Below are 20,921 nucleotides of genomic sequence, written 5' to 3'. Positions count from 1 at the left end.
ACTTGTTACCACTATTATATACGGTGTTTGAAAATGATGCGGGATGCATCGAATAAGGTGTCAAAATAGATTTTAAGAAATAGTGGTATTTGCTAGGTAAAACTTATTAGATATTAAACTTAGGTAAATTAAAAATCAATAATTTTGATATGAATATGTAAACTGGTAATTTTTTTATTCAAGAAAATATGTTGCTTATAGCATTGAACATGTTAAAACATTAAAAAAAGTTTACTTTAAAAAAAAAAAGTAAAGGTTCAATTAAAAAATAATCATTACATTTATACAGAGTAAAGTGTGTGCGTTAACGTGTATGCACAATAAAATACTACTATATTTAAATAAAGCTAAAAACGAAATAAACATCACACAGCTTCGCCGTAGGGGTAGACAGAGAGAATGGAACGCCATACCAGTCTGTCTTTGCAAACAATTGTTGCCTCGTTTACATTCATGTATCTTCTCGTACATACCCGTCGATTATTCTGACTCCTGACGTGACCCCACATAAGTACTTTCAAATAAGGCAAAATCATTTCTCAGTCTTCCTCTGCTCCTACCAACTACATTCGACTCATTTTTTAGCGTTTTTTCCTCACTCATTCGTTCTACGTGTCCATACTATATCAACACATCCTTCTTAATTGCAAGTTTATCGATAATGCATACTTATCTTATCCTTTCATTTTTCATTATTTCACTATTCGAAGAGTAGTATTTTGAGAATGTCCTAGTTTTTTCATAATTACTGAATTTGACCCTCGAGGATTTTGGCGATGACATGTTGGAAGCCCTGTAAATACCCGCATTACGATAATCTCTCCTCAAAAAGCAATTCGTGTTTATTAAGTATTTTGTATCTCTGTATTACTCCTTAAATAAAATCGTATTGGTTGGTTTTAGGGAGTGGATTTTTATTTAACACATGAAAATAATTCATCTAATAATCTTATATTCATTAGTTACATTTATAGTTTTTACGTAATTTAAATGTATCAATATTGTAGGTAGATATTGGATACTCAATCTTCCATTTCTAACGAGTAGACTTCAACTGACTGCCTCGTGACGTCGTATCGGAGGAAGTGATCAATTCAGGAGGAGGTATTTGCATACGGAGGAGGTGACAATATATGCCATCAGTATGCACACGACGATTGGCAATATGGCTCCCCGCTGACGCTATCGCGATCCCCCTATAGGCTGCTCATCATATCCCATACCGCCCATGGTTTTGTATCGATATTCGGTATTGGCACAGTCCTTACGAGATGAAGATGATTGCGATAACTGATTGCAAAAATGGCTGGTAAATATTAATTTTTTAAATCTTAAAATGACCAGTTAACATTGTAATACATAATATATGCAAAGAACGTTTCCAGTGCTGTTTTCACCTCCTCCGTTGTTGTGATTTTTTTTCCGTTTTAATCATTTTGTAAAGATAAAAATAAGTAAAAATCAGAAGGAGTTAAATCAGGAGAGTAAGGTAGATGCTTCAAAACATCCAATTTTAGCTCCTTAAATTTATGTCGTGTTATCATCGCAGAATGTGGCCGCGCGTTGTATCTACACGTCGCACTTGGAACCCGTCCCAATGCGATGCAGATGCCTATATATTTTATATATATTTATATATATATATATATTTAATATATATATATATATATATATATATATATATATATATATATATATATATATATATATATATATATATATATATATATATATATATATATATATATATATATATAATCATACTAATATTACGTGTTTGGGCAAAGTAGATTAATGTTTTTTTGGTAGAGGCACTTTTTTTGTTTGCATCAAGTAGGTACTGAAATGTAAGTCAATTATTGCAATTACATTTGGCAATAATAAAAATTCGTACCATGAATATCAGTCATTATTTTTTAAAACCCAACCAGACTACTATCTTCATCCAAGTATCAAAACTCTGATTCAAAACTATATTTTATCGCTGAAAAAATCGAAGAAATGAAATGACAAATTTTCTTCACTGTGGCAGTTATCCATATTTTTCTCCATTGAACTAGAATGTTCACTTCAAATATGCCTTCATGGAATTCCACCGCTGACAGTACATACGTTCAAGACAAAAATTAATCTATTGAATTATTAACAAACATTTTATCACGCGGCATGAGGTTCTTCAATTTTTCAATTCATATTGTGGACAATTTTGATTTTTGATCACCACATTTTCGGAATACACAGTTAAGCAAATAAATAAAACGACATCTCGCGACCTGGCTGCGGTAGGAATCCATACTCGTTTTACTCGAATAAACAATCTGATGGGAGATAAGACTGTATGCATTTATGCATCTGGCCGGGATTAATTTCAATACAGCCACTGGCCAAAATACAGGTGGAACTATTCGGTCCAGGGGTAACAAAAGTAACGATGAAAGATTTCATTTCTATCAGATCAGATTAATGATTTCGTAGCCCTACTGAAATGTTAAAAATACAAATTCTGATTAAAAAATAGTTTGTAATTGATATCATATGATAAAAGAGTGTTTTGTGCAGAATTCAGTGATAGCGAAAGTGTTATATAAACCAAAATAAATCATGTACGAAAAATACATAAGTATTAATTTATTATCTCTAAACAACTGAGTTGCGAACTATCACGCCACTTCTTGCAGGGGTAGGCAGAGAGAATAGAACGCTACACCAATCTCACTTTGCAAAGAATCTTCGCCTCTTCCATATTGACGCATCACCTCATACATTCCATCGAATTTTTCAAGTATTTGAAATATTTGATCATGCGGTGATCAAGTATTTCTCGGTCTTCTTCTGCTTTTTGTCTAACAACATACGTAAACAATTTGGATTGACAAATTCTCTATTTATGCTTCATGATTTCATGATTTTTTAAATATTTTTTTAAAATCATATATTAAATTTGAAACATAAAAGGATACACTCGAATGTACTTTTTACATATACGAGTAATAAATGTTCTCACGCGCAATTTAATTTCATTACATTTTTTTCAAAATTATCTTTCTCGTTGCAATAATAGGTCTAAATAAGGTAAATTCTTACTCAGTAAAGATCAGTATGACGCAAAAAGGGACTTCCCGCTGATGAATAACGAGAAAGTCCATCGTATATTTATTACACAACATATAATATAAGCAACTCTTGCAATAATGTGTACTAGAAACAAAAACTTGGTTCACAGTGATTTGTCAGAAGTAGTGTCGACCACAGGGGATCCATAAAGCTCTAATCGAATTAGTTCCAGGTTTTTATTTTATCGGCTAGGTTTCAGTATGTGGGTACATTTCTACTGGACAGAAATAATACTTTCTATTTATTTATTTGCTTTATTTCAAAATGTAAAGAAATTAATATTCATAGTAGGTACATATATAATTTTTTTATTTGAATTAAAAATTAGAAATATTTGTGCACTTTCATACCATTTCCGTGAGCCTGCGAAGCTCATTATCAAAAATAGGTATCGAATTGTGGTAGAGTGGATTCGAACCCAGAAACTCCGAGTCAAGAGTCCGCGACACTAACCACGGGACCACAACCCGATATTTGTATACGAGTATATAAAAATTTTTGTAATGTTCAATCCAAAAATTATGAGAAACAAGGACATTTTCAAAATACTGTTTATATAATATATACCATTTTATTCACATTATGTTGGGTGTATCCAAATTCTTAAGGTTTCTCTACTTAAGGGTCTCTTCCAAAGAAAATATAAAACTTACTCAACTCAACCATAGAGAACTCCTATGAAAGAACGTGTCAGTTATCCGTGAGTTCCAATTTTTCAAAAAAGAGTTTAAATGTTACACCTGTATAAAGTGTTAATTTAAACCAGCCTATGAGAGGTAGTAAATATCCAGACTTATTCTTACCATATTCTTCTTCATCTACGTTGAGATGTCAATATAAAAATTACTCCTAAGTGGAGAAGCCCAAATTTGTGAACAAGGATTCACACTCTCATCTTAATCTCATAAACTTCAAGGAAAGGCGTTTGATAAGAGTATAAGGAAAAATCACGAAAGTTTTAAAATAAGTTCAAATAAATTACAAATATATATATTTTTATTTTATCAACTTCAAAATCACCGAGCAAAAGTATCAATGGAATTAGTCTAACTTCCATTTCTACATAATATAAAGTAAGAATCCTTTATTTAAATTTAGATTATAAATAATAATAAAACCCTTATCCTCACCCAATGGTGCATAGAGCACTGCGTCATATAAAAGCAGTGTTCTTCAATCTTGATCGTTTACACATGAAGGAAAGGTGATCACCCCTTCGCTTCAGGTACCAGTCCACGGTAATATTGAATACATATAACAGTGAGAAAAATCGCATATTTATTTTATCCCTCTTGGGAATTGAACCCGGGACCTCCAGAACGATAGCCGTGCGTGTTGGAAATTCAGATATGGCATCTATTTTATCGTTAATCTACTACCAATTCTGAATTATATCCACGTGTTTTTGAATCGGATATTAAATCGATAAATAAACTAACCAAATATACCTTTAAGTTCTACCATGTTATCTAACTTAAAATCCAATATCGCTCACTCCTTTCAAGAACGTCATAAATCAAAAAACTTGATTTTTCAGGATAACGTTTTTAAAGTTTAAAAATATAATACAATATATTAAAAATAAATATCAAGCCACTTATTAAACTTTTTACTGTGCAACAGATCTTTTTAGGCAAAACCTGGGGGTTTTTCCTCCATTTGAAAAATTACTAGTATATTTAAAAAAAATAATTAAACAATACCTTTTCTTCAAAATGCAAAAACAACACTTTCTGCCCTGTAGCGGGTAAATATTATGTTTAAAATATGCCGCTTTTGCCGGGATATAGCACATTTTCTGGGCATTCCGAAAACATGCACAACTGAAAATTGTCGATTTTTGATTTATGACGTTCTTGAAAGAAGTGAGCGATATGTAGGACATTATTTTACATTTTTTTATGTTCAAATTCAAAATTTTGTGGAAGCCGTTGTTAAATCCTTAGTGGGTTTATATTACAATAATAAAATCACGCATTTACGAGTAGGGATCGCATCGCAGTAGTTGACAAGCATCACCAGGGGTGCAGATATGGTGAGGAGATGTACAGAAAACCAGTTCCCAACTGTCGGTTCGCATTAATGCTTTTATTTCATCTGCGCCGTCGGAAATATTCAGCTTTCCACCGCGATACCCTATAAACTACACACTTATGTATAAACAATATTTTATAACCTATCATTAACTTCATTTCGTCCACCTCCGTAGCGCAGCGGTCAGCGCGTTTGGCTACCGTGCTGGAGGTCCCGGATTCGATTCCCAGGACGGTCAAAATAAATATGGCCGATTTTCACTCTCATATTTATTTAATATCACCCTAGACTGGTACAAGAAGCGCAGCCTTCATGCAATTTACGATCAAGATAACACTGCGTCGCTACGATGCAGTGCCCTATGCACCATTGGGTGCGGATAAGGGTTAGAAGATCATTAACTTTTAAAAAATGTATTGATTTTTGTCGTTATATTCCCACTCACTTCAAACTTTTTTAATATCCTTACAAACGTAAGGATATTAAAAAAGTTTGAAGTGACATTAAAAACGTTCTCCTGAAAAATCAAGTTTTTTGATATATGACGTTGTTGAAAGGAGTGAGCGATGTGTATTTAATGGATCATATTGTGAACTAGGCAATCGCCATGGATCTCCCACGAAAGATATCTATGACCTAGGTGACGTTGTCCATGATAGAAGGACATACAACATGTAGTTTTATCATTAAAAATAAAATGTGGTACCTATAAAAGAGCTATTCATAAATCTATAATGGAGGTGAGAGTAATTCGCCGCAGTGTAATGGTTAGCGTGTTTAGCTACAGTGCTGGAGATCCCGGATTCGATTCCCAGAGGGGTTCGAAAATAAATATTAGTGGTTTTACACTGTAATGTTTATTTAATATTACGCCGGACTAGTACCTGACGTGGAAATCTGATCACATTTCCTTCATGTGTTAACGATCAAGATAACACTGCGCTAACACCCTATGCACCATCGGGTGCGGATGAGAGTTTGAGGGATAATTGAGGTAGATAGATCTGAAATAGATCGCATTATCCGTCCATGTCCTTTTTGATTGCATTTTATAAACAATTTTCTTGCATAAAGTTTTACAAATAAGTATTTTAAAATGTGCCCTCGGAACGGGAAAACTCAGTGAGGATTATTATTAATGTTATATGTTATTTGAAATATAAATAAATAAATACTATATAATACTGAGATCATGGACTGGTAAACACAAAAATTCGATTGTAATATAGTTGGCGTTGGATCGAAGAAACAGCGGAAACATTAGGTACTTTTTGAGAAGCGAAAATACAACTGTTTGGTGACAGTTCGTCAAGTGGCTGAGTAATAAATCTCGGGGGCCAACAGGCGCAGGCGCGTCCTCGGGCTGCCCAGACATGTGCCGACATCTCGCGACATCTTGCGACGTCTTGCGACATCCTGCGACATCTCCGGCCGTCTCGCGCGGACAGCCCGCTGCGTTCGCGATCCACGCACCGACGAAACGGGGGAAATTCATTTATTTATTTATTTATATACGGCACGAGTGTATTTTACAAATCGTTTGTAACAATAATGAACAGTGTTAAAAAAATAATAAAGGATACGAAGTAAGAAAATGGAATTAATTATACAAATACATGCATAATATACAACGGACTCCCGGTTCCAAAACTAATACAAGGAAAGTAAAGTATGAAGTTAGTAAGAAAAGGATGAAAGTATACTGAATGCTGTTGAAATGTGATTTCTTAGTGACGACGTATGATAGATGTTCGAATGGTGATATGTGGAAAGAATACAAGGCTGAGATAAGTATTATATAATAGAAATTAAGAAAGGGTGTTGAGATGATTTGGGCATGTAAATCGAATGAGTGAATAAAGAACAATAAAATAAATTTGAGTCGAATATTTTTGACAAATAATCTACGTTTGTCTACTTTTGATCAATCTCAAGCAAAGATGGTGCCGAGAACTAGTATGTGAAATAAAGTGTCAATCGATGCATAAATATAATTTAAAACAACCAAAATTTGAGTAAGGTGGTTCAGACATCCACATGCATCTTCATCTATAATGAGATATCAATTCAAAACGTATTATTTTTTGACATCTCATCAAAGATGAAGAAGAATATGGAAGTCTGGGCATTTACGGGGCTGACGACCGTGATAGGCTGGTTTAAGTGATCACTTTACACACGTGTAACATTCACCAATTCTACCCATTATTGACAACCACACTACTCAACTTTACATCTCACCAATAGATGTCTCTAGTGAAGTTCTAGTGATTCAAGAACAAGGTTTCTAAATTGGTTAATATATATAGAACTTCCAAGAATTTGAGTAGTGTGGTTGTCAATAATGGGTAGAATTGGTGAATGTTACACGTGTGTAAAGTGATCACTTAAACCAGCCTATAACGGTCGTCAGCCCCGTAAATGCCCAGACTTCCATATTCTTCTTCATCTTTGATGAGATGTCAAAAAATTATATGAAAATAACTCCTGTAATTGGAGATAATCCAGATTCTGTGAACAAGTATTTGGACACACTCAAAATGTTGTAAATTCAAAGCGTATTTGTAAGGCGTAGGTACTCACTCCCTAAACACGATCAGTACGCTCTATTAGAAAGGTAACTCGTTACTGAAATATTATATCCTAAGATGATTAAGCAAACACTCGTTTTTATACCACTTGAGTTTATTATGTTTCGGAAGCTATACTTCCATCGTCAGGTCTGAATAATAACTAATAAAAAACTGTTCTATAAATAAGGAGAGGGGTAAGTTAGGGGGAGGGGGTTGGTCAAGGGGCGGAGTTTGAAAACAATGGAAAAATGGAAAGCAAAGGTGAAAAATTTTGAAAGAATTTATTATTTAATAAATTATTATTAGAATTTAGGTTTTTTTGGATTCCTAAATTTTCTAAATAATTCATAATTTGGCCTTTATGTGGTACAAGGTGTAATAATTTTAATTTATGAGAGTGGAATGAGTGATTTGTATCTATTATGTGATTTGCAAATTCCGAAAAATAATTACTAACAAGACCGTTACGATGTTCTTTAATTCTAATCTTTAAATTTCTCGCGCTTTGGCCTGTATATTTTTTATCGCAATCTCTTCACGAAATTTCATAAATACCACTTTTTTGTAATATATCTATTTTTGATTTTGAGTTATCGAGGAGTTTATGTAAATTATTATTTGTATAATATGCTGGTTGGATATTATACAAATAATAATAAAACAAGTGTTTCCTTAACCATTTTAACATGTCTTACCATAGGGTAAATGCCGAAACAGTAAATATTATATCCTAAGCATCATTTCTACCATGATTTATGTCTTAAATTAAACAACAATATGGAAACGAGTATTTACCATAAATCGATTATATCTTTGAATTCTGTCAGTTGGCTCAAGCATGTTACTCCATCCAATTGTGAAGTCAGCAAGGTTGATTTCAATTAGCAATTCGATTCAGCATAAATAGCGAAATCCGAGTTGTTGGTTCTTTATTGGTGAAGCGGCGCAGCAACAGCTGACGGATTTATGGAGCCATATTGGCTCATTTACATGTGGCCCTCGCGATTGTCCGTCAATTGTTGCCGCCTCGATGCTCTATGGTCGCCGCCATTATCGGTCAACAATGCTGCCAGCGAATTCCTCTTGATGGGATGCCAGTACCCTGGCCAGACAATTACCGATATAAGAGGCTATTCCCACAGAAATTACTTGATGTAAAACCGTATTGGCGTTTAGGTTTTGAGACGTTTCAATGGATAAAGCCGTTATTGGAAAATACTTTCTTGATTTGTAGTAAAAATACTTATTTTTACTATAAATCAATAAAGAACTACTACTACTACTACTACTACCATCACGCCGTTTCCCCGCAGGGGTAGGCAGAGAGGATGGAAAGCCACACTCTTCTGTCCTGACATACACTCCTCGCCTCCTTCACATCCGTACATCTAGTCATACATGCCCTCCGATTACGCAGACTTTTGACACCGCCAGATTTTAGGTTCTGATTGATCTGATCGTGCCAAGTCTTTTTCGGTCGTCCACGTTCTGTTTTCTCTCTCACATTCGCCACATATATTTTCTTAGTCATTCTCTCGCTATCCATTCGCTCTACATGTCCATAACACCGCAAAGAACTCTTCCTAATCTTTTCAATTATTCCTCGTTCAGCCTTACATTCCTTTCTTATATCGTCGTTTTTAATTCTGTCATACAATGATTTTCCACACATTCGTCTGAGGGAGCTCATTATTACTTATTTATGGCTTAAGTGCATATTTTTTTACTGTTTTGGGAACGAACTTTTTACATTATGGTATTTTTCCAATTTAAAGACAAATTTATTTGAGTCAAAGCGTTTAATTAATTACTCAACAATAATTTTGTTTATAATAGGATATTTTTCCTAAAATCCTTTTAGTTATTATCAATGATATTTTAGTTAGTGGTCAGATTAATACTGAAAATAATAACCAATAGTCTCATAAAATAGTTCAAAACAACATTAATATTAGATTTTATTTATTGTTTCAGCATTAACTAATAATTTATTGAATAATATATTGTTTCAAAATTCTTCACCTTTGCTTTTTTTCCTTTGTTTTCAAACTCCGCCCCTTGACTAACCCTTTCCCCTAACTTTCCACTTTCCTTATTTATAGAACAATTTTATATTTTAGTTATTATACAGACCTGAATGATGGAAGTTTAAATTCCGAAACATGTAGTCATTAATAAAACTCAAGTGGTATAAAACAAGTGTTATCTTTAATCATTGATTAATATTAAACAAGTTGATATGACATGATAACTGTCAATTCATTTCAATACATAACTGACCACAAATACACATCATATGCTATATAATATGAAAGTGCTAACAATATTGTGATGTAAACTGATTTCATATTGTTTATTTGACAGATTTAAAAAAAATTACCTTATGAAATGAAATTAATGTAGACTTTTTGCCTCACACGCACCGAGTAGTGGATTCGGTACTGCATCAGATAATGCCAAGATGACTTGTCCAGGGAAACATAATAAATATTACTGCGATAAAATACAACAAACACAAAAATACTGGCCCAAAACGTAGAAGAAAGTAGCAGGTTTGTTTATCAGAAGTACCAGGATCACATGATCATACAGAAGGTTGTGTGCGGTATACGTCACACTTGTTTGCATGGCTCTCGGGTCGTCCCGTCCGGCGGATTTATTTATTGTTCGACGTCATCATTTTTCCTTCGGAGGTCCACGTCTGTTGTTGCGCTCCTGTTAATGGACATTTGCATTGAATCGTTCAGTAGGCTACATGGCTATTTAACGTCGCGTCTGCGCATTATCGTCCGACAAATCAAGGGAGATATTATAAATCCCTCTCTGGAAGGAGGCTGATGTGGCACGTGTTCATTGTTCCAGGTACACTTTTTATTTAGAGGGATGCAAGATGGGGAAAACGTAAATCAATTTTTCGAAAAAAAATGTATATTCTTCCTTTTCTTGTTGTGTTACTCTACGCTGAAGGTTAGAAATCATCGTGACATTTTTGTTTCATATTATTTTTTAACATCTCATCAAAGATGAAGAAAAATATGGAAGTCTGGGCATTTACGGGGCTGACGACCGTCACAGGCTGGTTAAAGTGATCACTTTACACACGTGCAATTCTACCCGTTATTGACTACCAAACTACTCAAATTCTTTGAAGTTCTATATATACATGAACCAATTAAGAAACCTTGTTCTTGAATCACTAGAACTTCACTACAGACATCTATTGGTGAGATGAAAATACATTTTTGTTTGTCTGCAGATGCTCTAAATAGTGACTTGTGCTACAAGGGAACCACTCTCTTAAGGGGGTACTCGCAAACAGTAAGCGACAGGCTGCACGAGTAGTCAGACGTGTCTCTGGGCACATTTTTTTAGAAAACGTATTGGAATTTGATTTTTTTGTAAAAAATATACTTAAATTGTAATTTTTTTATACTTACATATTTTTTAACATGAGGTAAAGATACATTTTAATACCTCTTTTCTTTTCAAAACCATGTATTTATTTCGAAGAAAAACTTATTTTCTCAATCCAAAAAAGGTGTTTTTAACAAAAAAATCCTTTTCGTTACATAGCTTAATATTTATATAATTTACATTTGAAGCACTGACTGTGTGATTTTCCACGTTATAATTAAAATGTTACACGCCTAAAATTCTCCGCAGAATTTGAACAAACTAACATTTATATTTTTATTTATATGGATAAATAAAATGCCGACTGAAGAAAACGTGTGATTTATTTTAAATACTTCTGAAAAATTTTCAAAGAGTTTTATTTATTTATGGTACACTCCGAAAAGAACAACGGAAATGATAAGAATAATATTTCTCTTCAAATCTTTAAAGTAAACATACAGTAAAAAACAGAGAAAAGATTGAATGATTTTTTTATTTTCTTTTTTCAGACTAATTTTAGAACGTCTTACAGATTTTCAAGGATGAAGTCATAGAAATTTTCCATATTGTAGCTTTCAAGAAAAATCATAAAGTATTTCGGTTGTCAAGTGCCAGAGATTAAAGAGAGTTGTAATTTTATGTTTCTTGACCGAGTTTTGGTAAGTAGACGTAATACATCTCACAGCTTGAAAATTACAAAGAACAGCTGAGTATCAATCCTCACAATTTCATACAATTCAATCATGGATGAAAGAAGAAACTGAAATAATTCTCAACAAATTTAAGATGTTAGTGTGCGAAAAATTCTAAAATAACTGACCGTCAAAGTGTGTTAAAAGTGTCCGCCTCCGTGGTTTATTGGTCAGCGTGTTTATCTACCGTACTGGAGGTCCCGGGTTCGATTCCCAGGGGGAGTGAAAATAAATATTAGTGATTTCACACTGTAATATACATTTAATATTACCCTGGACTGGTTCCTAAAGCGCAAGAATGATCAGCTTGCCTTCATGTAAGTAATGATCTAAATAACACTGTGTCAATTTGATGCAGTGCCCTATGCACCATTGGGTGCGGATAAAGGTTATAAGTAAGTAGGAAAGATTCTGTAATAACTGACCGTTAAAGGCATCCAGCTTATTTATATTATTCTTTGATACTCGTAGTGGATAGTAATTCAAAGTTTAAACTTTTTTACGTTTAACAACTTTTCAAAATTAAAAGTTTTTTTTGTTTTTATTTGATTATCATAAAAATAAGATAAAACGATTTAGCGTTAAATTCTGCATCTTTTTTGGACAGTAATGGTTACCCCGTTTAGCTTCCGTGCAGGAGGACTCGAGTTTGATTCCCAGGTATGTCGAATAAATGAGAGACTTTTTCACTGTAATACTTATTTGATACTACCTCAGCCTGGTAATCGAAGCATCACCTTGCCTTCCTATAATTAAAAATTAACTGTACATTTTATCAATTTGATTCAGTGCCCTATGCACCATTCGGTGCGGAAAAGGGTAAGAAGAAAAAAGAGAATAAAATATATATCTACACTATGCTTTTTTCAGAGCAAAAGGTCAGCGTCATCTGTTTATCAGCAACACACGAAAAACTTAACATTGGTCATGGCGGATAGCGTGTTTCTTGATAGTTGCTTTAATATTTTATACTAACAAACAATGTGAATTTTTTGCAAAGCACCCAAAATTGAGTGCAATTGAAGCAACTGGTATTTTTTTTATTATGCTGCAAATTTACACTCTTTAATGGCTGCTACTCAAATGTGTTTGCGATATTTTTCAAGTGCATTATGATTGCATTTTTTGAGACCTTAGCGATAGGAGGTGCTGGACATTTAGCGGGAAGAAAAAATGGGAAAATAAACATATTGCTCACTCCTTTCAACGACGTCATAAATCAAAAAACTTGATTTCTCAGGAGATCGTTTTTAAAGTTTAAAAATATAATAAAATGTATTAAAAATAAATATCAAGCCACTTATTGAGTTTTTTGTTGAGCAACAAATCTTTTTAAGTAAAACCTGAATGTTTTTTCTCCATTTGAAAAATATGTAATTTATTTTAAAAAATAATTAAACAATACCTTTTTTTTAAATGCAAAAACACTTTCTGCCCTGTAGCGGGTAAATATTAAGTTAAAAATATGCCGCTTTTGCTGGGATATAGTACATTTTTTGGGCATTCCGAAAACATGCACAACTGAAAATTGACGATTTTTGAGAAGTATATGACGTTGTTGAAAGGAGGAGAAAAGTGTACTATCCTTATTTTTTTCATTTAGTCATACTAAACCACAGTAATGTGAGGCCAGGTACAGATATGTTTAATTTTCTGTGGTTCCTAGTGCAATAACAATAATTATACTCTCTTATCTTAAATCTCAAAACGTTCACAAGTTAAAAGACTTTGTTCCTACGAATAAAGGTGGGTGAGTTTTTATACCTGTTTGAAAATTCTTGTCCGTTTATTGACGGACTAATCTGATTATCTTCTTTTGGCCTCACTAATTACTGAAAAATTAAAAGTTGTTGGAGATAATGAATGGCCACAAACACTTCTCCAGTCGATTTAAAGTGGCGGTAGCAATAAATTATGATAATTTCACACGACTCCATCCACTCAATGGAATCACTCTATTCTGGTGACCAAATTTCCATAAACAAGTAAACAAAGGGAAAATTTGTTACTTATTTATAAAAAAAATCTAGTCATGTCTTTGTATAACACTCTCCTTATCATTCATTGTTTACTTGTAATACCACTTACGTGTAATACCACTTTTATAAACACTCATTCGTGACTACCGGTTTTGGAAAATCATATCATCAGGTCATTTAAATAAAATTATTACGATTTGACAAAATTAATCCTTGTCTTCTTTCCCTCTTTCAAAATTTTATTTTTATACAAATGTCTAATCTTAACAATGTTATTTTAATGACCTAAGGATGGAATGATTTTCCGTAATCAGTAGTCACGAATAGGTATTTATAAAAGTGTTATTACACAAAGTAAACGGTGAATGACAAGGAGAGTGTTATATTACCATACCACAAAGTTAACAATGATTATAATCTACAAAATATGCCTTTGTTTTAAATAATTTTAAACCTGATCGGTTGAACTAACAACGTTAAAATTGTGCATGTCATAAAGAAAAAAAAAAGGAAAATATTTTTTCCACATTTATTTGATTTGACCACATATATTCAAAAATAATGTTATGTACATAACTAGGCAGGGATTGACAACCATAATTTTTTACACATTTTCAGGCTGAATTTTTTGTTTAATATTTTCTGAAGTTATGAAGTAGTGTATTAAAGAAATAATTCACTCAATTTAAATTTATTTTGTCATAAAAATTCGGTTATAAAAATAACATGATATTTGAAATTAAATAAATTAAATATGCAGTTTTAAAAGACCACTTTTCTGAATTTATTAATTAAACACGATTAGTTTTGAGGACTACAGATTTTGTCATCAACGGGGGAAAATATATATACATAATTCATATATTCACCTGATGATGGGAACAACTTGAGTTCTCAAAACTAGTCGTGTTTATATTAATAAACTCAAAAAAGTGGTCCCGTATAACTGTTGTATACTTTTAATTATTTAAATAATATTACTACCAACGCCAACATGGTCACCATCGTTCTTGCATTGTAGGAACAGGTATAAAACGCCTACTCGACTTTGGATTCTGTTCATTATGATGTAGAGTTGTTAGTCGATATCCATTTAGAATGAATTAATATTAATTCATATTGGCCACATAACGACTTTGCAGACTTCGGATACAGACTGACATTTGCACGGATTGGTGCACGGATAATCGGTCGTCAGCAATGTTTTCTAACCTTGCCACGCGTTTCTGTAACTGATTTACAGCATTACCGGTACGAGGGGTTATTAATTTACTAATCTGAACTTGAGAGTGAATGCTTAATTGTACTGAACATGCTTGATATTAGGTCAATTAATTCAAAGACAAACGTGATATTAATAACAACGGTGTTTACCAAATCAATCATCAAGGTTTCATTAAATACAATTTACGTTGTTAATGCATATTATTAGGGTCTAGTAAAGTTTGGTTAAGTTTTTAAATAGGCTCAATTATTAATAAGGGTGATTACCAAAATAATTGTCAGGGTTAAAATTCGATTTACATCGGTAATCCATATTATTTTAAGATATTAGAAATGGTCATCAGAACACTAATTGGTAAATCAGCAAATTATTAGAATGATCGTTGGGTTGAGTTGAGTTGAACTATACCTCGACGAAAATTAATATAAATATTTTTTTATTATATATGTGTATAATTGTTCTTTGAATCTCAGAAATTGGGTAGGTACCTTATCTAATTAATAACATTTATTTATAATTTATTTAAGGTGGCGAAAATCATTATTGATTAAATTAAGAAAGATATGTTGAGATGGTTAGGGCATGTGAATCGAACGAGTGAAGAAAGTCGAATAGTCGGCGTGTACGTATGAGGAGATGCACGAACGTGGAAGAGGCTAAGATTGTTTGCGAAGACAGGTGGATGTGGCGTTCTCTTCTCTCTGCCTACCCCGTGATGGTTAGTCAGTTTTTTTTGGAAATCTCAAAAGTAGTCGCAGCCCAAGTCTGGATTCTAGTTCTATAGCAGCACACTCGCGCTTAATGAGGCTATTAAGTAATCACACGGAACGGGTACTAAAGCTCGGTTTGTTTACTCCACATCTGTCGGCGGTCCATCGGCCTATGGGGCCTCCTGGAAGTCCTCAATCACTCGGCCGCATCTCGCGGAGAGTAAACAAACGGAGCGGGTGTAGGTACGCGCGCGCAATCAAAATTGACATAGGTAATTGCTCGCGTGATTTTTATGAAATGTTACACGCTATCTAGCGAGAATTGCGCGATTCCGGCCAATCGTTTACGATTTTCCCACCGCGCAGTTATCTTATTTAAGAAACGCTTCCGAGCTTCCTCCGCTCGTCAAAGGAATAATACATCTTTATTTATTTGGCTTAAAATTGAGCCGTCATAAATTTAATATTACGACGTCATTTTGCGACCTGTATCACCAACCCGAAGAAAGTGAAATTGTAGGTACTTGACGGTAAGGAGCGAAAATATGTTTTTATTTTTTATTTTAAAAATGTACTTTATGAAAGCAAGTAAAACGTCTAGATATGTAAGTTTTTCATTAAAAGAAACCTTCATGAAATTCATATAAGATTCGTAGATTTCTGTCTGAATGAGCATCTTCATCTGTTGTGACATGTAGTTTCAATAAAAATCTTGATTTACATAAATAACTCCAAAACGAATCAAATCTAGTATTTGTGAACTAAAATTTGGACACTTTCTTATAAAACTTCCTAGTTATCCTCACAATAATAGCCCAAACAAAATTTTGATTGGTTATTTTTTTTCAGTATTCTTAGTTTTAGTTTAACATAATTCGAATTAGAATATACATTATACGAGTATAGTGTATGGTCTGTAGTGGACTATCTCGCCCAATATCGTTCTATTTTATATGTTCCTTACAAATCTTAATATTATATATCGCTCACTCCTTTCAACAATGTCATTTATCAAAAACTTGATTTTTCAGGAGAACGTTTTTAAAGTATAAAAATATACTACAATGTTTTAAAAATAAATATCAAGCCACTTATTGAACTTTTTACTGTGCAACTGATCTTTTAAGGTAAAACCTGAACATTTTTTCTACATTTGAAAAATATTTAAAAAATAAAATAAACAATACTTTTTCTTAAAAATGCAAAAACAACTCTTTCTGCCCTGTAGCGGGTAAATATTAAGTTAAAAATATGCCGCTTTTTCTGGGATATAGTACATTTTTTGGGCATTCCGAAAACATGCACAACTGAAAATTGACGATTTTTTATATACGACGTTGTTGAAAAGAGTGAGCAAAAACCTGCCCTTTTTCTATATAAAACCTTTATCAAAACTCATTAATCAAAGGGTTAAAATGAAAGAATTAAATATAAATGATTGTCTTAAAGATTTATATCTTATAATATTAAAATATATATTTTTTGCCAAAATCTCTTCATATTCGCTACTCGATATTTCTTATCCCCTGATCGCCACACTCGATTCGATACCCGTTACTAAAATGTTTACATCTCTCTTCTCCAAATGCTTTTATATAGAAGTGGCGATAAGAATAACTTGATTTATGTTATCTCTCAAACTCTGCAACATTGATTGTGTTGATTACCGAGAATAATTTATGTGGGAGAGTATAAGATACTATTAAATATATTTCGGAAATTTATTTGCAGGTAACCTCATTACCTATGTACTTAGATACATGTTACATGTTATGTATAAACGTATCTACATATAATTATTTTTCAACGAACCCTTACCTATATCAAGTATTCTGCGGACATGACATTGTGTTGTTTATTATTAAAAAACACTACTGTATATTACAAACTCATTAAAACTATGTTCGTCAATATTTGATTAAAGATTTTTTTATTTGATATTTCACCAAATATGATGAAAAATATAGAAGCCTGGTTATTTACAGGGCTTCTGGACTGTCATTGACTGGTTTAAGTGATCACTTTATACACTGTGTTACATTTACTATTTTACCTTTGATTTTTTCAAATTTTATTTATTTGTTTAATATTATATATGAGCTCATACTATTACATGTAATATTTTATATATCGATTAATTTATAAATTCATAAACATAATTAAAATATATTTTTTTAGCAGAGACATACCAAGACACGTAAAGTGTCTTGTTGGAGGAGTTTTTTTTCCAAACGTTTTTATTTTTATTTTAACTTTATATATACACAAAAAATAAGAAAAAATAAACTAATCAAAACTACTTTACAATATTACCCTCTCAACGTCAGCTGCAAATTTAAAATGGAAGGAACTATTCCATATTTATTGTTCGCTATTGGTACCATCAACACTTCGTTGTGGGTGAAGCGGGTATCAAGTATTTTTACACTTTTTTTTGACATCTCATCAAAGTTGAAGAAGAATTTGGAAGTCTGGGCATTAACGGGGCTGACGACCGTCATAGGCTGGTTTAAGTGATCACTTTACACACGTGTAACACGTGTACTCAAATTCTTGGAAGTTCTATATACATACATAAACCAATTTTTGAAACATTATTCTTGAATCACTAGAACTTCACTAGAGACATCTATTGATTTATCATTTTGACATTTATCAGATTTTGTGAACAGGTATTTGGACACACTCAAAATGTCGTAAAGATTTTCATACTTTTTACCATCTTCAATTCTAAATAAAGATGTGTTAATGCCGAACTCTTTCTAGGGCCACTGGCAGTCAGGTGGTGATGGACCCTCGGCTGGTGTGCAAGAAGTCCCGCAAGCTGCGCGGGAAGCTGGCCGACATCTGCCGCAACGAGACGGCCCTGCTCAGGGAGGTGGCCAGAGGGGTGGCCATGGGCGCGGCCGAGTGCGGCCACCAGTTCCGCTCCAGGCGGTGGAACTGCACCACCGTCAGGAAGAGCATGAAGAAGATACTGCTCAAAGGTTAGTCGCACGACGTCCGATAGATGCATTATTAGTTTCTCCCGTGTCTGGCTAGGGAGACCTCGTTGCATAAATATAAATATATATATATTTATATATATATATATATATATATATATATATATATATATATATATATATATATATATATATATATATATATATATATATATATATATATATATATATATATATATATATATATATATATATATATATATATATATATATATATATATATATTTATATATATTTTATATGTATACAAATATCCATTATGAATTAATGTAATACATAATGAATGACACAAGCTACCATTTTTCTTCCTTAATAATAATTTGAAACACTAGTTAGTTAGTATTTTATTTATTGTTTCGGCATTAACTTTGTGGTAAGACATGTTACAATGATTAAAGAAAACACTTGTTTTTTACCACTTGAGTTTTATTATAGACTACATGTTTCAGAAGTTAAACTTCCATCATTCAGGTCTGTATAATAATAAAAAAAACCCTTATCCGCACCCCAATGATGCATAGGGCACTGCGTCATATAAACGCAGTGTTATCTTGATCGTTTACACATGAAGGAAAAGTGATCAGCCCTCCGCTTCAGGACCCAGTCCAGGGTAATAATATTGAATAAATATTACAGTGAAAAAATCACTTATATTACTGTATAATAACTAATGATATTATACAGACCTGAATGATGGAAGTTTAACTTCTGAAACATGTAGTCTATAATAAAACTCAAGTGGTAAAAAATAAGTGTTTTCTTTAATCATTGCAGTTAGTTAGTATTTGAAATTGTTATAATTTATGATTGAAGCACCAACTTTATGATTTTCCATTTTATGATTAAAATGTAACATTGTTATAATTATATATTTTAAATTGTTATTTAGGAAGAAAAATGGTAGCCTGTGTCATCCATTATGTATTACATTCATTCATTATGAGGTTTCAATTATTTCATAGTGGATGTGTGAATAGCTAATTTAAAAATAATGACTCTAGGAATACTAAAATCTACAATGAAAACGTAATAATTACGTTACGAGTGATAAACAGCGGTAATTACTTCATCTTTTCTGTCTTCCCAAGAGTGTTTAATATATAAAATACGGCTTTAATCTCCTGGCTGCCATGTTGTTATCAGTTTTGATGCAATTAAAAGGGGCTCTGAAGACGGTCGGGCGACATCGGTAGCGGGCCCCCTCCTCCGGGGCCCCATAAAGATAAGCCCGGGCTGCGGACCGTGGACCACCGCGCCGAGCCACGGACCACAGGGTGTCCAACCAAACGAATCGTCAAACTGTGGAAACATCATATTTTAATTATTTTTTTACATTTTTTTACAATTATAATGGAAACAAGAGAATTTATTAAAAAATAAAGACAATAAATTAAACTGTACGGCATTCTTTTAAACGTATAACTCATATAGTACCTACATATTTACTAAGTTTTTCATTTTTATCTTATTGATTCTTTGTTTACTGTTAAAATAAAATATTTTTACTTTATATTAGCACTTTTAATCTCATTTTATTTTTATGATAATAATTATATATGAATATCTAATATATTGTTGCCAGTGCCCATTATTATAATCTAAAATATAATGTATACCCACACACAGGCCATGCCTTTGTGGGATCTTTTTATATTTATATTCTATATTTCTTGTACTTGTAATAATAATTTATTGTAAAATGCAAAAGAATTTAAAATACAGAAAAAAATGATTGGATAAGATGTTATAAAGGAATATTTGGTATTAAATTAGCAGATGCTAACGTTATAGACCGCCTCCGTAGTGTAATGGTCAGCACGCTCTTCTACCGTTCTGGAGGTCCCGGGTTCGATTCCCAGGAGGGAAGTCAAATAAATGAAATTGATTTTTTTTACTGTTTTTATACCCTGGACTGGTACCTGAAGCGGTGGGATGATCATCCTTCATGTGCTAACGATCAAGATAACACTGCGTTCATATAATGTAGTGTCCTATGCACCATTGGGGTGCGGATAAGGGTTTGTGTGAAAGGTAAAAAGGCAACTTTAAAAAAGACAACTTCGGAACTTAAATTTAGTTTTGCTAAGATATTGATACGAGAGAAAATGCTAAATATTTGGAATAGTCGATGTATAGAAGCAGAACAGGGAATAATCACAAAAAAAAATATTTTCTTTTTATGATTTCGGAATA

General features: G+C 32.8%; 1 protein-coding gene across 1 annotated transcript in view; it reads left to right on the top strand.

Moving 5' to 3' along the window:
- The window catches only part of Wnt6 (Wnt oncogene analog 6), a 54,003-nt gene that overhangs the window by 16,042 nt on the left and 17,040 nt on the right, over positions 1–20,921 (top strand). Inside the window, 1 exon segment of the mRNA XM_088264915.1 lies at positions 18,490–18,710. Coding sequence (XP_088121041.1) covers positions 18,490–18,710 — 221 coding nt within the window.

The sequence above is a fragment of the Brachycentrus maculatus genome, unplaced genomic scaffold, assembly GCF_059751285.1.
Source record: "Brachycentrus maculatus isolate JH-2025_06_01 unplaced genomic scaffold, ASM5975128v1 h1tg000240l, whole genome shotgun sequence".
NCBI lineage: Eukaryota > Metazoa > Arthropoda > Insecta > Trichoptera > Brachycentridae > Brachycentrus > Brachycentrus maculatus.
The sequence above is the reverse complement of the archived record's forward strand: the minus strand, read 5'-3'. Positions and strand labels throughout refer to the sequence as shown.